Below are 19,481 nucleotides of genomic sequence, written 5' to 3' on the forward strand. Positions count from 1 at the left end.
CTTGTGCAACATGTGAGTATGAACCGCCCCCCTCATGATGAATGCATACACATGTGGCACAGGAGACTGGGGCATATAAATTTCCAAGCTGTCAAGAGAACCTTGCAAGCTGCAGGAATTACCCCCAGAGCCTGTCATTGTTTTGTTGACTGTGAGATCTGCAAAGCAACGAAATCAAAGGCAGCACCCACAGTGTCTCCATCAAAATTCCAGTCTGCAGAAATCTTGGACCTAGTTTTCATGGATCTGATTGGACCATTCCCAACCAGAAGTGTGGGCGGAGCTAAGTTCTGTTTACACATAGAAGATCACTATTCTCGCTATGGTTTTTGTTATTTACTTAAATCCAAGGCCGAGACTTACCAAAACATCAGCAACTGGCTTCGTTTTGTCAACAGGAAAAACTGGGAGAGTTCCAAGGGCTATTATTTCTGATAACGGCACAGAATTTTGTAATGACCGCATGTCTTCTCTGTTTAGGAGATATGGCATCAGCCATCAACGGACATCACCTTATAGGCCACAGCATAACGCTTTTGTTGAGAGGAGGAATGCCACCCTCTACAATATGTGTATCTCTATGTTGAGAGACAGTAACCTTCCCATGAGTTATTGGGGGGAAAGTATCATGAGTGCTTCCCATGTGCTGAACTATTCCTGGTCTTCTGCTATTGGAAAGATCCCTGCTGAGGTCTGGTACGGCAGGAAAGTGTCCATTAGCCATATAAAGATCTTTGGGATACCAGCCTATGTAAACATCCCAAAACAGCTACAGCGAAAGGGGAGTAATAAGGCTGTAAAGTTGTTATTTCTTGGGTACTCCAACAATCACCAATCTTATAGATTTTCCCAAGTAGGTGACAAGAAGATAACAACGTCCTGCTCTGCTAAGTTCCTGGAAACCTCTGTCGGTTGGGAGAGAACGTCCTCTACAGTATCCCTACCTACAGCAGTGGAAACTGATTCGCAACTACCAACTGGAGGCGAGAGGCGGAGTCCTTCACCCAGCAGCAGAGCCATCAAGCCGGAACCTGTTACACCTGCATCTTCTGGAGCGGGAGTGTCACAGCAGCAGCAGCAGCAGCCGGTGAGCCAGCATGGAGTGTCAGATGAGGAACCAGAACCAGTTCTCAGACGATCTACGAGAGAAACTCGTCCTCCAGATCGCTACAGTCCTGGTCAGGCGTGCATCGTCCTTGCTGAGCCTTCCTGCTACGACAGCATCAAGCATCTCACGCAAGACGAACAGGCTGGATGGAACGCAGCCATGAAGGCGGAGCTTGAGTCGTTAAAAGATCTACAAGTCTACGAAGAGTCTGTATTACCACCTAATCATAAACTCTTGGGTTGTAGGTGGGTTTACAAATTAAAATCTGGGGCAGACGGAAACGTGTGTTATAAAGCTAGACTAGTAGCACAGGGGTACTTGCAGTCCATGCAAGATTATGACGAAACATTTGCCCCCACACTCAAGGCTACATCAATCTTTTGTGCTCTGACTTATGCAGCCAGGCATAATTGTGTTGTAAAACATCTAGATGTTAAAACCGCTTACCTACACGCTCCTCTAGAACACACATTGTATATGAAGTTGCCACCTGGTGTTTCTGGTGGAAATAGCAATGCAAATGTTTGCTGGAAACTTAAAAAATCACTGTATGGTTTAAAACAGTCTGGGCATCAATGGAACCAGTTCTTAACTGAATGTTTAAAGAAGCTTGGTTTCAAGCAAGGCATAGCTGACCCTTGTATATTTCTCAAAGGAAAAGGGGAGCAGCATTGTTTAATCCTTGTCTTTGTTGATGATTTAGCTTTAATTTGTAGAAATGAAAAGATGATGAAATCTATTGTTGAAACTTTGAATGAACAGTTTACTGTGAGGGATCTGGGCAACATCAGACAATATGTTGGCTTAGACATAGAACCTGTAAATGGTGGGTATCGTGTCTCACAGAAGGGTAAAATAGCTCAGTTGCTAAAGAGCTATAAAATGGACCAATGCAGGGGAGTGCAATCTCCTATGCTGCAGAACTTTGACTTAAATGATAGTAACAGTCCACTGTTTGACCAAAGCATCTATCAGTCTTTGATTGGAAGTTTATCTTATATAGCTAACTGGTCAAGACCTGATATAGCTATGGCAACTAACCAATTGGCAAGGGCTGTAAAGGAGCCAAGACAATGCCATTGGATTGCTGCTAAACATGTCCTTAGATACCTAAAGCATACTCTAGAGTTAAGCTTGTATATAACACCTGTTAAGGATCTAAAGGTGCATGCTTACGCAGATGCAAGTTTTGCTAGTGATCAGAGCACCCGGCAGTCAACCACCGGTCTGGCAATTTACATGGGTGGTGTCCTGGTAGGGTGGAGATCTCTGAAACAACGACATGTGGCTCTCTCGACATGCGAGTCAGAGTATTCCGCACTCAGTACAGTCTGTAGTGAGTTAACCTGGTACAAACAGCTACTAGCTGACCTTGGTTTGTTTTACATAGAACCTATCACTGTGTTTGAGGACAATCAGGCGGCTCTAAAGCTAGCAACCAATCTTGGAGTTAAATCAAGTTCCAAGCACACAGACGTCAGGTTCCACAATGTAAAGCAATGCTTAACAGACAGGCTAATCACTTTGGAATACTGTGCAACGAGTGACAATATTGCAGACATTTTCACTAAGGCTCAGACACCATTTAAACATAAAGACAACTGTATAAAACTTGGTCTGAAGTGAAGTTGCAATATTACTATCATGTTGTTGATATGTATGTGAACTATGAATGTAAATAGTTTATGTTACCTGTATAGAATGTTTTTAGTTCCATAAAGGGGAGGATGTTAGTGTTTGAGTTCCTTTAAGAACTCAACTGCTGAGTCAAGGTTATGCAACTAAAACTATACAGCTGTGATAGAAGTCACGAGAAGCACAGGTGTAGCTCATGTTACCAATCAGGCTTAGGATTGGGTGGCTGCACTATATCTGTGGTAGCATTAGCCACAGCACTTTGCCTTGGTTACATGCCGTGCCTTGGCCTTGGGCGATGCTGTATGAATGACATATGTGAAGGAGAAACTCTGTTGAACTGTTTCTTGGAAGGAGTGACTTACTGACTGACTTGCTGGATTCATGTAATGTATTGGACTGAATTTTGACTTCTCTATTGGACTGTGATTTGGTGCTGCATATTGGAGGACTGCTATTCTGTGTATGACCATTGCCTGTCTTGACTGCCTCTTCCGTTTAACCCAAAATATATCTGTTAACTGGCTGTTGTGGAGTCTGTGTTTTTACCACAGTGTTCTGGAGTGCACCCAACTATCTACTCACTCAGGGGACCACACCTTCCTGCGCATTCAAACTCTGTCAGCAGAGCCTTTCTGCAACATTTACTATGAGGCTGAAGGAAACCATTCGGTGATCAGATCCTGCTAAACCCATCAGCCCAGTCACCACTGGAGCAGGCAAGACCAGCCTGTCAGGGTCAGGGGGCCGCCTCGTACCTCCACAGGATTTTTGCGACTCTCCGTTGGACGGCCAGGGTCAGAGGGCTGTGCCGTGCCTCCTCTGCATTTTTCCGGCTCTCTGCTGGCCGCCCAGAGTTAGGGGGCCACACTGTGTCATGTTCCCGGCTCTTTGTCAGCTGCGCCGTGCTTCCACGGTGTTTTCCCAGCTCCCTGCTGGCTGGCTGGGCTGAGGGGGATGAGCCACGTTTCATGTCATCATCTCAGGGCCTGGCTGGCTAGGAGGCTTCTGGGGGCCCAGCTACAGCAGCAGGATTGTTGCTGGCTGGGGTTCCCCTCTGTGGAAGAGTCATCAGTGCACTTCAGGTAAGTTTTCTGACGCTCCTCCACCCCACCTGCATGAAATCCTTGCTCGCTCCCATCCTTTTTATTTCCCTTTATTTTCATTTCTTTTCTCCCTTTCTCTCTTTTCATTTTCTTTCTTTCTTTCTTTCTTTCTTTCTTTCTTTCTTTCTTTCTTTCTTTCTTTCTTTCTTTCTTTCTTTCTTTCTTTCTTTCTTCTTTCTTTCTCTCTCTCTCTCTCTCTTTCTCTCTCTTTCTTTCTTTCTTTCTTTGTCTCTTTTTCCTTTTCTTATAGCTCTCAGACAATCTGATGTATATTTTATGTGGCTCTTATATTAAGCAAATGTGGCCATCTCACAGTTTCATTCAAAAAGCAGTTTTCTAGCCCTTATGCCTCATAAACTACAAAGGGTTGTGGCTCAGTGGTAGAGCATCCTCTTGGTATGCAGAAAGTCCTAGGTTCAATAGCCAGTTAAAAGGATGAGGTAGGAGGTGATTTGAAAGACCTCTACCAGAGATCCTGGAGAGCTGCTGCCAGTCTGAGTAGACAATACTGACCTTGATGGACCAGTATAAGGCAGTTTCATGTGCTCCTGTATGTTCACCCTGGTTAGTATTTAGATGAGAGGACCTCCCAAACAATACTCCCTCTAAGCAGTTTAGTCCTGTGAGCTAGAATTTAAATTTGTGAGCTACTGGCATTAAAGTTGTGAACTACTGCATAAATTAGTGTGCCCTGGGGCCATTTTTCCAAGCTAAGACAAAAAGGTGTGAGCCGGAAGCTAAAAAACTGAGCTAACTCACACTAATTTATCTTAGAGGTGGATGTGGCTAAATGACGATACTTCTGATGATGTCAGAGGCGTGGCCTAGCATGCAAATGCTGATGTCAGAGGTGTGGCCTATTATGCAAATGATGATTTCAAAGGTGTGGCCTATATGCAAATGATGGTGATGTCAGAGGTGTGGCCTCGCATAACTAATGAGTTCCTGCTGGGCTTTTTTTTTTAAACAAAAAAAGCCCTGCAGACCAGTATTCCCAGGTTCATTTATGTCACAGGATACAAGCATGCAAAGCCAAGGATAAGCTATGTTGCTTTTGCAGCATGAATCAAGCATGCATACCTCAATTATAAGTCAATATATGTAGTGGTTAGAGTGTTCAACTGGGATCTGGGAGACTCAGGTTCGAATCCCAGCTCCACTATGGAAGCTCACTTGGACCAATCACACGCTCCTCAGCTTAACCTAACTGACAAGGCTGATGTGAGGATTAAATGAAGAAGAGACTGATGTAAGTTGCTTTGGGCCTTACTGGGGAGAAAGGTGGGGCACAACTGAAGTCAATAAATCATAAATTCCCACCTAGCCTAGTTAACATTAATAGAGTCCTTTTGGCCATGCACCACACTGCACATACAACACAAAGAAACACAATTCGCTGTGCCAGCCAACTATATTGAGCAATTAGGAACAGTGCCACTGAGCACTTATTCTTGTTTTGAATTAAATGCCCATTGTTACGATGAGTGGGGTGCGTGCAGAGGACAGGCTGAGAAAAAGGCAGTTTGGCACTGTGAACAGATGAACTCCAGCCAAGCACTCCCTCACCTAACTAGGCTTCTGATCCAAGGCTTGGGAAATTCTTAGAGATTTTGGGATAGTGTCTGAGAGAATCAGAATTGAGGGATGTGAGCTTGCCTTCCAAATTTGCTATTTCCTCCTGGGGAATTGCTCTATCATCTAGTGTTCAGTTATGATTCTGGAGGAACTTCAGGACCTACATTAAGGTTGCTAACCCTATACCTAACCCACCTGAAAGGGTTGCTGTAAGAATAAAAAAGAGGAGGGAAGAAGAATGTAACAGCTTGAAGAGCAATCCTGTTAGAGTATGGTAGCACCCCCCAACCCCCCCTCTTTTGTTATCTTTTCCTGCATTTCTCTAATTCTTTTCTACCCCTTTCTCCTCCATTTTGCTCTCTTCCTTTCATGATCTGACATTCATCTATCCCACTTCTAATTTTTCCTCCCCCTCCCCCTTATTTTTCAGTATCAGCTCTTCATCTATTCTGCTTGGCAACTTAGAATATATTCAATAGTAGCACAGCAGCAACCCTTTGTTAATATTATGAACAGATCGGGGGGGAGCTATTTTCCCATAATCTATCAAAATAGTAAAAGGATGCTTCCCTTCTCTTCACCTTATACATACATTATAACAGAATGTTAATCTGTTTTAGTGACAACTAATGAGGAATACAAGTTAGAGCAGTGGTGTCAAATAAAAAGCCTGGGGGCTGGAACCAGCCAAGGTGCTGCGCAGGTACATCTCTGAGATACCCCAGCAAAGCAGCCAGTCAGCTCTGAGTGTTCCCTGCCCAAGCAGGATTGGGCAATAAATGAATGTTGTTGTTGGAGGAGTCAGGTTTAACACATTATCACCAAAATGTGGCAATTATATAAGATCATATATCAATCTTAATGGAAACTATCCATAATTTTAAAATAGACTGAAACCATTAATGTATGAAGACAATACATGGACATATCCGTTTACAGATTTTGGTTTGATGTAGCACATCTACAGCATTCTGAGATACTTATTCGTATTTGAAATTAATGAGATTAATTAATATTATTCATCTGAGTAGTATTATTCAATTTCTCTGATGCAAACTTATAACACAATGAGCATTCAAGTGCAGATAATGCATTATTATAGCATTTCAAATTGTTGGTGGGAAGCACATTTTCATCCATGGAGGTACAATACCAATGGGAATGCCCTTCCCACCATGCATGTGATGGTACCAGACATATTTGACACAATCTTGCTGTGCAATAAGTCTGGGCCAGTACACAGCCCAAGGGCATCACAGTTTTGCTTGCAACAGTCACAGGGAGCATTTTAATGATTAAGCTTACCTCTAGGAAAGTGTTCCCAGGACTGCAGCCATAGTTTCCCAGTCCACCCAGCTCCAGTGAGCTGCAGAAACTTTCAAGCAAGCCTGATTGGGGAGTGCATGCTCTCACAACCCACATGCCCTGAGCTAGTGAGAACACTCAGGACCAGTTCCACCCACCCACTCGTTCTGCTGGCTCTGAGCTGAACTGTAGTTAAAAGTGGCACCTCACCTAACTACCTCAAAGAACACATTCAGCAGAGGTTGAATATCTCTTCCTGCAGCACACTCCTGCCACTTGGGGCAGAAAACTGAATTCAGATAAGCTTGGTGATGGTGGGGAGGATAAATTGGGTTACAGTTCTGAATAATTTGTGGCTTGGTAAAAGTTGCTTTGGATCTCTCAGGCTCCATAGATGAAACATCTATAATGTTTCATAAACTATCCCGTGGGCTTCCTTTTAATAATGGATTTCACTGTCTTTTTGGAGCTTTGTTCTCTGAGTGTTGGTACTCAAAGGTCAAGCAGGAAGTTGGGTATCATTGCAACACATGAATACCTCCAGGCTGATGGTTAATGCAGCAATCAACCATGTGGATGCCTATGAAATTAATTATGAAGCTAGATGTTCCACCCCCAAAACTGAATGGTTAATTATCCAACACAGCGGCTTTGTAATTCCAGGCACCAAAGCTAGCAATTGTTACAGTGCTATTGAAGCAGCTAAAATGTAGCACAGGTCACTGGAACATGCAATGTAAGTTATTACTAACATGAATGTGAAATCAGAGAGGTTTCTTTCAAATAGTAAACTGCTCTAGCCTAATTTCACACAGCCTATCAATTATTGTCAGCTCAAAACCAGAGTGATTTCAACAGCTCCAATTCATAATAAATATTAACCACTATAAAAAGCATCTCTGTGTGTGCCTGTGTGTATGAGCTGATCAGCAGAAGGGCACTCTCTGTAGGAACTACTTGACCATATGTTGTGTTCATTTGGATCATGCTGCAGTCATCAGAATGGATAAGTAAACAAATCTATCATAATATTACATTACTTTTTTCTCATATTCAGATTACCATTTAATACTTTTCCTTGATGCAACAACTGCACAAATCATAAGGGACATAATCATGGTTGGTGGAAGCTGGGACTTATACACCAGTGTGTGAACACTGTAAGACACTGTTTCATTCATCCTATGGTCAACATTTCACAGGATGTTTGCAAGCAACTGGATGTTTGTTATGTACTTAGCGAGGCAGGGGAGGGAGGCATGACTTTTCCAAGATTATTTCCCAGAGCTTTCAGTTTAATATATTGAACTGGGACTGCAGGAAGTTGCTGTGTCAAGAGACTTTTAAAGCAACTTCTTTAAATAAGAGAGAGGAGGCAAGCAATGTAATTATGCCACTTTGTTAATAAAGGAAGTAAGACCAGATCCAGAAATTTTATTTCAGCTTTTGACTACGAACAGCTTCCCACTGATATTGTTCAGAAATGAGAAGCTTAATCACACAGGACTATAACTACAATTTGTGCTGAACAAAGGGTGGCTTGGGATGTTCAGACAACTGGTTGCAAAGGGTGCATGTTTGGCAAGTTACAATGATACTGTTTGCACAAATAAATCATTCACAAACTGCACTTACCTTGCTCTCAGTGTCCTATGCACCCCACAGAACTGCAATAATTATTTATTCACAATGTAAAAAGCAAGCAATATTTTCAGTTATGCAACAGCACCAAGAGTGGCAGATGGCCAGGTAGCTGCTGATGGTGAAGGCTCGCAATTCACTAGCTTGCTTGAATTACACAGGCCCCAGGATAATCAACTACACCTTAAGTGCTTGTCCTGCTGGGCAGCGCCCAGCATTTATCACACTGACACATGCTTAGAGCTTACAATACTAAACTACAGTTCCCAGAAGTTAGCACAAAGAAGAGCATTGCACAAAATATCTACAGTCCACTTTAGAACACCCAATTAACATGAACAGGCTTGGCTGTGGAAGTCAGGAAGGCTTAATGGGCAAAGTGGAAATGCCAAGACAAGATACATAGCTTCCCCCCTTCCTCAGCAGAACTGATATCACTAAGGGAAAAAATATTTTGCATGGATGAGGTAACAATTATTCACACTTGCCTAAACAGGCAATTATGTGCCAAAGAAAGAAAGAGCTAGGGAAACAGCTGTATCCATAAAGCCCTTCTTTTAGTCACTCAAGGAGGATTCCATTTGAAACAGTTCACAGCTCTATCTCACACTTGTTTCCTTGTTAGAGATTTAAATAATTTGACTAGGCATGAGAGAATATTATGTCTAAAATAATATCACAACTTGGCTCTGGAATTTCAGGTGATGTCTTTGCATGTTTCCACAATACAAATAAATAAAGGAAGCCTACCACTGATTCTCTCATCTTCTCAGGAAGTGGATCATTTTGTGAATCTTCCAAATGTTGATGTAGAAAGTGAGGAAAATATTTACCCTGAATAAGAGACCTAAACAAAAAAGGGCATTTTTTAATGTTACAGCTTGTTAGTTACCTATTTATCATTCTCTTCAGAGAAAAGCATTTTAAATATGAGATCCCAGTTACTCTGATACATATGGATAACAAAGTAAAACCTGTTAAGACTACAATATTTTTATGTTCTAAATAAATGTTTACTTAGAAAAAAACTGAATTTGAATATTCTATATAACATTTACACTTTCAAGAAACAATTCTTCACACATTTCAGTTGTGACCAAACAGCTTATCTGTCTCTGCCCTCCAGCCAGGATGGAGGAAACCTTCTTTCACCACACAATGGTGCTCAAGCAGAAGAGATGGTTTTTATACCCAACTTTTCTCTACTGAAGGAGTCTCAGAGTGGTTTACTATCACCTTCCCTTCCTCCTCCTACAACTGGCACCTTTGGAGGTCGGGGCTGACAAAGTTCTGAAACAACTGTGACTGGCCCAAGGTCACCCAGCAGGCTTCACATGGAAGAGTAGGGAATCACTTCTCCAGACTACATTCTACTCCTCTTAACCACTATACCATGCTGGTAACCCTCCAGTAAAAAAATGCTTTGTGAACTGCTGTTGGTTGTGCCCAAAAATGATTCACCAGAATGTGGTTGAAAGAGACTCAGTTTAGAACAGATTTACCTTTTGCTGGCAGCAACTCATAGAAATATATCTGAACAAAAAGCCAAGAATCTGGTTGGGTATGTTCTGTAAAATATTTCCAAACACTGACATATGAAATAATCCATTGAAAATGAAATGCATACATTTTTGTTGTAGGACAATGATGAACAATGGGATACATAGAAGTGGGACCTAAGGACTGGCCCAATCTCATTCCATGGATGTGTGTTTACTTCAGCATAAACTGTCCCTATGTGATAACAGAGTTGACAGGCAACATACATTTGTGAAGAATCATGCCTTACTATTCTGGACCACCACCAATGAGTGAGCCTGCACACTGGCCAAACAACAAGAGCCTGTTTTGACTGGTGCAGATGCAGCAGTGCTGATGAGACCAGATGTCTCTATCAGTCCGTGTAGGCCAATTATGATTTACACCTTGTAGACCTCATGGAGCCACAGCCAGCCCAGTTCTACCTGAGCTGGACAAACTTCTTTGTCCGGTGTTCTTGTTCTCCTTTGTTACTATTTAGCAATGGTGGCCAGGTTCCCAGCACACCCACTGCAGCACCTCCTCACCAACCTCATTCAGCCTCCCCGGGACCCAGGAAAGCTGATCAGGGTCAACACAATAGCGGGCACACTGGAAGCCAGGCTCCCAGGGCACCCACTGCAGCACCTTCCCACCAACCCCACTCAGCCTCCCTGGGTCCCAGGAAGGCTGATTGGGGTTGGAGCAGTAGCAGGTGTGCTGGGAGCCTGGCTCCAAGCACACCTGTTGCCATGCCACCCCACTGACCCTGCTGCCCCTTCCATGCTCCCGCTGCCCACCTGCAGGTAGGCAGTGAGGCAGGTGGAAAGGGTGAGCATGGTAGCACTCAGGAAGGGGCACCGGCACAGTGGGGCACATGTCACGAGGGATAGGGGGTGCCCGCTGGCCCCCCAGAGACCAGGTAGCATCCTAGGCAGCTGCCTACCTGGCCTACTTGGATGTGCTGGCCCTGCTTCCATGTCACCTGTTCTCCTTATCAGTTGCAACAAAGGGTGACAGACACTAGCCCTGACAAGGCAAAGTCAAAGCTTCAGTAGATTTAACATGTCCCATCACAGCACAGATTCTGAATAAGTATATATTCACAAATATGAAGTCAATCTGTTTCATGAAGTCTCTGGATTTCTTCAGTGGCCTTCTCTTTGCACCCACTACCCCACTAATATCTTATTTTTATACTACAGAACATTAAGTTAAAGCAGCACAGGTACCAAAATTACACTCTAAGTTTTAGTGCCTGTCTCAAGCAGTTATACTTTAAAGATTAGAAACAGCTACATTAGCAAAAAAAGTATTAATCTCAAATTTAGCTTTATGTTCTGACTTCTTTTTTGTCTTCCCCTCACTACTCCTTAATTTAGTTCAAAGGAATGCGTTTGGGGAGAGGATTATGTACTTTAATCACAGTTATTTCATGAATATTTGATGTATTTTAAATACAAAAATAAATGTTTTAATTCCGAACAAGATATTTAACAATTTGAACTGCAGAGATGTGATTAAAGGTATTAGAAGAGATTAGAAATTATAAAAGCAACCAAGCAATGATTTCAAGGACACAAAAATGTCCCATTTAAAGTGAAAGGCAATGGATCCTTCTTATAAATAGAAAATTGAAAGGAGTTTTGTTTGTTTTTAAAGAGAAAAAGCATGTATTCACTTTTTGGCGGTTTAAATAATAGCATTTCATTTCTGTGTCTTCTGCTCTGAAAACTCCTGTGACCTATAAAGATTTGAGGATCCCAGCATATCTCTGTATTAGTTTGTATTTATGTGTTTATAAATGCTGTCCTATATTCCAGCTCTTTCGAGGAATGGATAGCCAGATTTCAGTTCTAAGTATATTTGAATGGAAGAAAGCTTCTATAATTCCCACTAGAGATTCTCCTGTACATCCTTTCTTATACAAACTTAAGAACTGACATTCATGTTCTGACCAAAAGGCATCTTAGGTCAATTGCTTCCAAGCCATAAGTATGCATCCTCAGGGTACCCAGTCCTACTGATTTTCCTTGTCAAGAAACACTTTTACATGTAGCAACTAGGGATGTTTGCACTAGATAATAAGCCAACAAAACCCAAATCACGTATAATTTATGACTTTATATAATGGAAATGTTTGTGGAAATTTGATGCCTGGTTTCAATTCCCCAGACAGTGAAAGTGTCAGTGAGAGAAGGAAATGGCTCACTGGATACATGCTTGACAGGGACGTCTTCAACCAGAACAGTTAGTAGATCGTCTCACCAAACAGGATCATCCAAATTGGCATTTCTGCACACATAATCTTCCCTCACCACAAATAAACGCACTGTCTCAGTGGCTTTGGGAGGGTTTTCTATGAGCATGTGTCCTGTTTGCATGAGAGTCAACTGGGACCGTACCTGATTAGCACAAGGAAAAGTTTGTTTGTAGCTATTGGCAGAACCAGACTGGGGGCACAGCAAGAGACACACGTTGCACTTCTTTGTGAGTGTGCATGTGTGTGTGCGCGTGCACACACACAGAATGATAGGCAGAGCACCTACCAAAATGCTTTACTTAATCCTGGAGTGCATGAGAAAGTGGAGTTAAATCCCTCACATTCCTATGGTGCTAGAAACATTTTCTCTCCAACTAGGCTTCAGTATGGAAAGACAGTTATGTTGGGAGAAAACGGCTTCAAGCACCAGAGCACATTATGACTAGTGGGAACAAGAAGGATTTAACCTGCCCTCACCCACACGTTCTATTTTTATTTAAAACAGATATCACTCCCACCTTCTGTATAAAGATCTTAGAGGGCAGCAAGGAAAACTCACAGCAATTCAGCCATCTTATGTATGCTTGACATGTAAGCTGATGAGCTTAGAAGGGCATAACTGTTTAGAAGTGTGCTATAAATATATATAAAACTTGGACCCTTTCTTCAATTTGCCTGGAATTTGGTATGGATGATCCCTTTGATGAGAGACTAGCAGTGCAATCCTAATGACACTTTCCTGGGAGTAAGACCCATAGAATAAACTGTAGTAGAATTCAGAGTAGACCTGTTTAGGATTGCTCTCTTAGCCTGTGAGAATTTCTTTCTTGATTAGTTTAAAACAAAAGCATTACAGGGAAAAACGTATTTTCAGTTGAACCAAATGGACATGAATAAAGAGGGGGGGGGGGGAATCTAGACCAGTGTAATAATTGTAATAAAGAAAACATATACTTTAAAATATTAAAGAACAAGCTGAACTGAAAGCAACTTGAACATCAATGTATTGTTGCACATCGCCTAGAGCCCAGCATCAGCTGGGATGAAGTGATCCATCAAATCTAATAAATAATAATAACAACAGTAGATAATAAGAAGTCCTTTGTACAGCATGTTTGTCATTACACATGTTCTTGTCAATAAACCCTTTACAAGTCTCTAAACCACCTTTCCCCATATGTACCCCAGAGAGTACTACGTTCAGGGTCTCAAAATCTCCTTAAGATCCCTGGACTGAAAGAAGCTCAATTGACCAGCACTAGAGCCAGAGCATTCTTGGTAACAGCCCCCACTTTGTGCAATGCTCTCCCTGAAAACATCAGGGCCCTGCAGGACCTGCAACAGTTCCACAGGGCCTGTAAGACCAAATTATTCAAACTCGCCTTTAGGGGGAGGTGGCTATAACCTTACAGCACTGACGATCTCACTGAACTAATATAATGGAAATCAGAAGCTTGCCATCTTGGATTTTTAATATGTATGGAAATGTTTTTATATATTTTATTTTTAATATGATGTTTGTAAATTGCTAATGTTTTTAAACTGTTGTTAGCCGCCCTGACCCTGTCGGGGGAGGGCAGGATATAAATCTGATAAATAAAAAATAAATCCACCCCCAAAATTTACTACAAATGCCTGTGAACTTTCTTTGGCAATGGCTAGTTAGACGCCTTTGAAAAGCTCACTAAGGACATAAATATCCCCTGCTAATATCCCCAAGCATCTAATTATCGTCAGAGGCTAGCATTTCCAAATATCAAGGTCCCATTCTCAATGTGGCCCCATCTGTGAATACTTAAATCCAGAGACTGGAATGAACAGACAAGACAGAACTTTTTACAAATCCATGGAAAGCTCCAGGATTGTAGAAATACCTGAATTTTTTTAAAAAAAACTTGGGGGAAGTAGCACCTGTGTCTTTAAGAAGGAAATGCCTTCTCGAGGCTATAGTGGGTGTTGCTAGGAAACCACAATATTGCCAGCCATCAAACCTTGGTTTCTGTCAGTAAAAGGGATAGGGAGGCCCCTTTCTAGGGCTATTTAGACCTCTCAGTTCACCCCTGCTCCCCTTCCTCCTGCCTTGGAAGAAGAACTCACCAGAGCCAGGCCCAGCAGTAGCCACTGGAAACTTGTTACCATGCTAGCCCATCAGTGATGCCTGGACTCCAACTCACAGAGCCCCTGATCAGGAGAATGCTTTTTTGTCAAGATTGATTTTAAATTTCCAGCCTGTTCCATATCAGCATACATACAGCAAAGATGTTTGCCATATGAAGCACATACTAGCTGAAGTGTGAAGTGTGGAGCTACCATGAGTACTAGCTGGAACCTGACTTACAACAACAAAGGCCAAAATATCTCATTCATGTCAGCATCAATATAAGTCTCAGTGCTAAAGAAATGAAGGGAAAATCTGATGACTTACACTAAAACAGATGGGTCACTGCTTTGCCTACTAAGATGATAAGAAAGTCCAACTAAAAGACCACAGAAAGCAGAAAACAATGCAGGAATATGTTGAGCATCCCATGGATCCTGCAGAAGTAAAGAGGAAACAAAGAATAAATAAATCATTGTAGTGCTCATACATTTGCAGTAGATCAAATGTTACTCCATGATTTGAAAGGATTAAGATGAATCTCAGCCTATTAAATGTGGGGGAAAGTATGATGTTACACACATAGAATGTAATTATACAAGCCACAGTTATCTTTAAACTGAGCAAAAGAAACTACATAACAATCAAATGGCTCCCACATTTTCTTAAACCTGAAGACACTAGATTCAGAGACAAAATGAATAATTTTAATTCAAAATTAGTCTCATTTCCCCTTCAATGCAATGACATGCAGAATTTCAAATGCAACACTTGAAAGAGCAAAATAATCAATGCCAATATCTCCCCTTTCCCTGCTTAACATAAATAATTGCTGCCTTGTTAATCCCAAAGAACAAGAAATACTAAAAAAGACAGGATGATAAATCAGCCAGTAAATGCAACCCTCAAGACTGTCCTGTTGAGTATTAAGCACAACAATACTATATTTGGGTGCAATCTTACCTTTAGAAATAAATAGCACTATTTCTACTTGTTTTAATAAAGATGGAATGCAGCCTTGAATTGTATAGGCTCTGTGAAACTTTCAATAAGAGTACAGGGATAGTCCCAGACAGGGTTAAAGTCTCATGTGTGCTGCACTATGATGCAGTGAATAGAATGCTGATCTGAAGGAACCAGATTTGAGTCCCCACTCAGAGCTAAACAAAATATGACATCAGAAGGTCGATAAATACACCTCCCCCCTCCCAAGTTTAACAGCAGCCTTAAGAGGTCCAGCCTGGGATTTGCAGGTGTTAACACCCTCCAGCACACACCCATATATCATTCCCCCAACCTCAATAGCTCCAGCAGAATTGTAATTTGTGCCACAGAGTAAATATTCAGGCAGCAGCTTTGATGAAGCTCAGAAAAACAGCACAGGGAGGTTAGCCTGCCCACACTCCTGCACTATAGCCTTGATCTGGATCAGCACCCCACCACCACCACCACAGGTGCTACTGAGAATGAGAAATACCACAGGAGTTGCATTCAACTTCAAGCTTTACTTCAGCTTCACGGAATTGTTGTGATGATTAAAGAGAAAGGGAGAGAACTATGAACACCAGTCTGAGCTTCTTAAGATACAAATATGATTAACAATCATAACTCCAAATCATCACAGTAGGAACCTCAACCTTCTTGTTAAGAATAATCTTTATTATTTATTTATTTATTTATTTATTTATTACTTTACATTTATATCCCGCCCTCTCCGCAAGCGGACTCAGGGCGGCTTACAACATCATAAAAACAATCAATTCAATAAAACATATAAAACCATAATTTACTTATCAATTTAAAAACTATTTGCGCTGTCTCAGTCCAATCTGGCGGTATTGGCTTCTGACTATGATCGCCAGCTTCTGTAGGATGTCCCGTGGCAGCCCATTTTCAATCAACCAGAAAAGCCTGTTTAAACAGTTCGGTCTTACAGGCCCTGCGGAACGCCGACAAATCCCGCAGGGCCCTTATAGCTTCCGGGAGGGTGTTCCAAAGTTCTGGTGCTGCCACCGAGAAAGCCCTGGATCTTGTTATGCATAGCTTGGCTTCTTTTGGGCCAGGGGCAGACAGCAGATTTTTTGTCCCTGATCGCAGTGCTCTCTGGGGGATATATGGGGAAAGGCGGTCCCGTAGATAGGCAGGTCCCTGACCATAAAGGGCTTTAAAGGTTAATACCAACACCTTGAAGCGAACTTGGAACACAACAGGCAACCAGTGCAGCTCTCTCAGCACTGGCTGAATGTGCTCCCGTCGTGGTAGCCCCATTAACAGCCGTGCCGCAGCGTTCTGCACTAGTTGTAGTCTCCGGGTTAGCGTCAGGGGTAGCCCCATGTAGAGAGCATTACAGTGATCTACTCTTGAGGTGACCGTAGCATGGATTACCGTCGCTAGGTCGCTGCGCTCCAGGTAAGGGGCCAGCTGCTGTGCTTGCCAGAGGTGGAAAAAGGCAGATCTAACGGTGGCTGCCACCTGAGCCTCCATTGTAAGGGAGGACTCAAGGAGCATGCCTAAGCTCTTGACCTTGGGAACCGGTATCAGTGGCACCCCGTCAAGGGCCGGCAGCTGGATCTCTCTCTCCCCGGACCTCCCTGACCCAGGTAGAGAACCTCCGTCTTCATCGGATTCAATTTCAGCTGACTCAGTCTGAGCCAAGAGGCCACGGCTTGTAATGCCAGGTCTAGATTTTCCAGGGTACAGTCAGATTGGCCACCCATCAATAGGTAGAGCTGGGTGTCATCCACATATTGATGGCAACCCAGTCCATACCTCCTGACAATCTGGGCAAGGGGGCGCATATAGATATTAAATAGCATCGGGGATAGGACCGCTCCCTGCGGCACCCCGCAACTAAGGGAGTGCCTCTGGGATGCTTCCTCCACTAGGAGAAGCAAACGCACATGCAGAACAGGGTAACCCCTCCCCCAAGCAACAGGAACAAACAAGTAATGAAAAAAAGAGCATGGAAAAGTCCCTAGTCTGGTTCAGACATTGTTATATATTGGTCCTTTAATGACTCTTTGAATTAAACACCATAAAATTTTATTAGTTCAATTGATTTTGAGCCTATTATGTGAAAGGCCCAATTCACACATGGCAAACAACAACTGTTGTTGTTTTTGTTGTTATTTCAGTTTAATTAATTGCCCCATTCTGGCCAAGTCCAGGCTCTGGACGATGTACATCAAATAAAAATACACAAAATAAAACAATATTCAATGCAGTAAAACAATAACAATAAAAATTCCAATTTCAAATGGCATTTTACTAATTATCTTCATTTCCTTCAGACTGTTGGAACGTATGGGATGGGTGGGAGGGAGGAACACTTCTGGAGGGGGGTAAACAAGAAGACAGGCAACCAACTATCACCGTCCTCTGTCAAAAACCTCTATCAAAAGCCTGGTGGAACATCTCTGCCTTACAACCCTCATCAAGGGTTGGCAATCTGTGCTCCAACTCATCCCGGTCCTCCCAACCACAGAACCTCTGTCTTTGATGGGTTCAGCTTCAACCTGCTCTTTCTTAGCCAGCCCACCATGGCCTCAAATCCTTCAGCCAGATTTTGCCAGACTGCAGCTGACTGGTCACCCAACAACAGATATAACTGGGTGTCATCTGTCAACTGGTGGCACCCAAGCCTGAAACTCTGTGCCAGCTGGGCAAGGGGGCGTATGTCTATGTTAAACAACAATGGGGTGAGGAGTGCCCCCTGGGGAACCCCACATACTAGGGGGCACCTGGTGGACACCTCCCTCCCCTGCACCACCCTCTGTCCCTACCTATGGAGAAAGAAGGAAAATCATTCAAGGGCTACTCCCCCCCCCCCCATATTCCCATGTCAGCAAGGCGGTAAGCCAATAAGCCATAGTCGATGTGGCTGATGATTACAGTGTAATCATGTAGGAAACAGCTGGCGTGAAATGTGCTGGCTGTTTCTACAAAACAAAGCTAGAAATAAAAGAAGTGCTGTGGCATGACTAAAACCAGGGTTTTTTTGTAGCAGGAACTCCTCTGTATATTAGGCCACACATCCCTGGTGTAGCCAATCCTCCCGGAGCTTACAGTAGGCTCTGTACTAAAATCCCTTTAAGCTCTTGGAAGATTGGCTACATCAGGAGCGTGTGGCCTAATATGCAAAGGAGTTCCTGCTACAAAAAAGCCCTGACTAAAACTGTGTAGGGAGCTGTCTTATACCATCTGCTTTCATGGAACTGCATATAAACTAGGTTCAACTATGCTGGCACCAAGAAGTTCTGTTCTGCCCAGGCAGTGATGTCATCTGTTTAAATGTTCTTGTATTAATTATAATCTGAGAACCAAGGATTTATGTAGTGATTCTTCACTAATATCTTTGTAGACTCAAAATAAGACTCTCTGTACATATTCAAAACTCTCTCCCCAAGGCAATTAATCAAAGGAAAGCAGAACACATTTATTTTGACATCTTCTGGATTTTGAGCACCTTATCACTCATGTGATAAAGAACAACAAAACCTGATAGCTATTTTCCAAAATTCACCTCTCAAATAACTGTAGAAGAGATCCCAAGGGCATCTCATTTAGAACAGATAAACCACTCTCTAAACCTCTTATATGTTTTGAATTATTTTTATACACTGAAATAGTAGATATTTTGTGAAAGGTAATTAATGTATCATAGGATTATTTTAAATATGCATATGTGGAGTGGATAGTAAATCTGCTGGAAAAAAAAGTCTACTGAGAAATCTAGCTGCTTGAAAAATATCTTTAAATTCTACTTTGCCACTAAAGCATTTAATTAAGATAAATGAGTCAAAATAATGGGTGTATAGATTATGGCTGATTCCTCACTCACCTTTCTTCGGGGCAGGCTTCCGTTTCTGGGCGGAGCAAACTGGCAATTTCACACCAGTTGATCCGCATCAGCATTTTGTGCGGGGCAAACCCATGATTTGCCCCACCGCAGTTTAAACCTGCTTTTTCAGGTTTACACTGTGGCAGGGCAAATCACGGGTTTGCCCTGCGCAAAATGCTGGCATGGAGCAACTAGTGCGAAATCGCCAGTTTGTTCCGCCCAAAAACGGAAGCCTGCCCCGGAGAAAGATGAGTGCGGAAACAGCCTAAGTCAGTGCTACCAAAAAGGAGGTATCCCAAAGCATTTCATGTCTCATTAATAAGACTAATAAGCATGTGAATATACCTTAAACTATGCCAACTTCTTGTGGAAGAAGAAGAAAACCATAGATT

The 19,481-nt window shown here is 42.5% G+C and overlaps 1 protein-coding gene across 1 annotated transcript in view; it reads right to left on the reverse strand.

The window, feature by feature from the left end:
- PCNX2 (pecanex 2) overlaps positions 1 to 19,481 on the reverse strand; it is a 293,389-nt gene that overhangs the window by 154,767 nt on the left and 119,141 nt on the right. Inside the window, exons 16-17 of the mRNA XM_060242977.1 lie at positions 14,577 to 14,686; positions 9,121 to 9,217 (exon numbers count right to left, since the gene is read on the reverse strand). Coding sequence (XP_060098960.1) covers positions 9,121 to 9,217; positions 14,577 to 14,686 — 207 coding nt within the window. The remainder of the gene's footprint in view (positions 1 to 9,120; positions 9,218 to 14,576; positions 14,687 to 19,481) is intronic.

Source organism: Heteronotia binoei, chromosome 1, assembly GCF_032191835.1.
Source record: "Heteronotia binoei isolate CCM8104 ecotype False Entrance Well chromosome 1, APGP_CSIRO_Hbin_v1, whole genome shotgun sequence".
Taxonomy (NCBI): domain Eukaryota; kingdom Metazoa; phylum Chordata; class Lepidosauria; order Squamata; family Gekkonidae; genus Heteronotia; species Heteronotia binoei.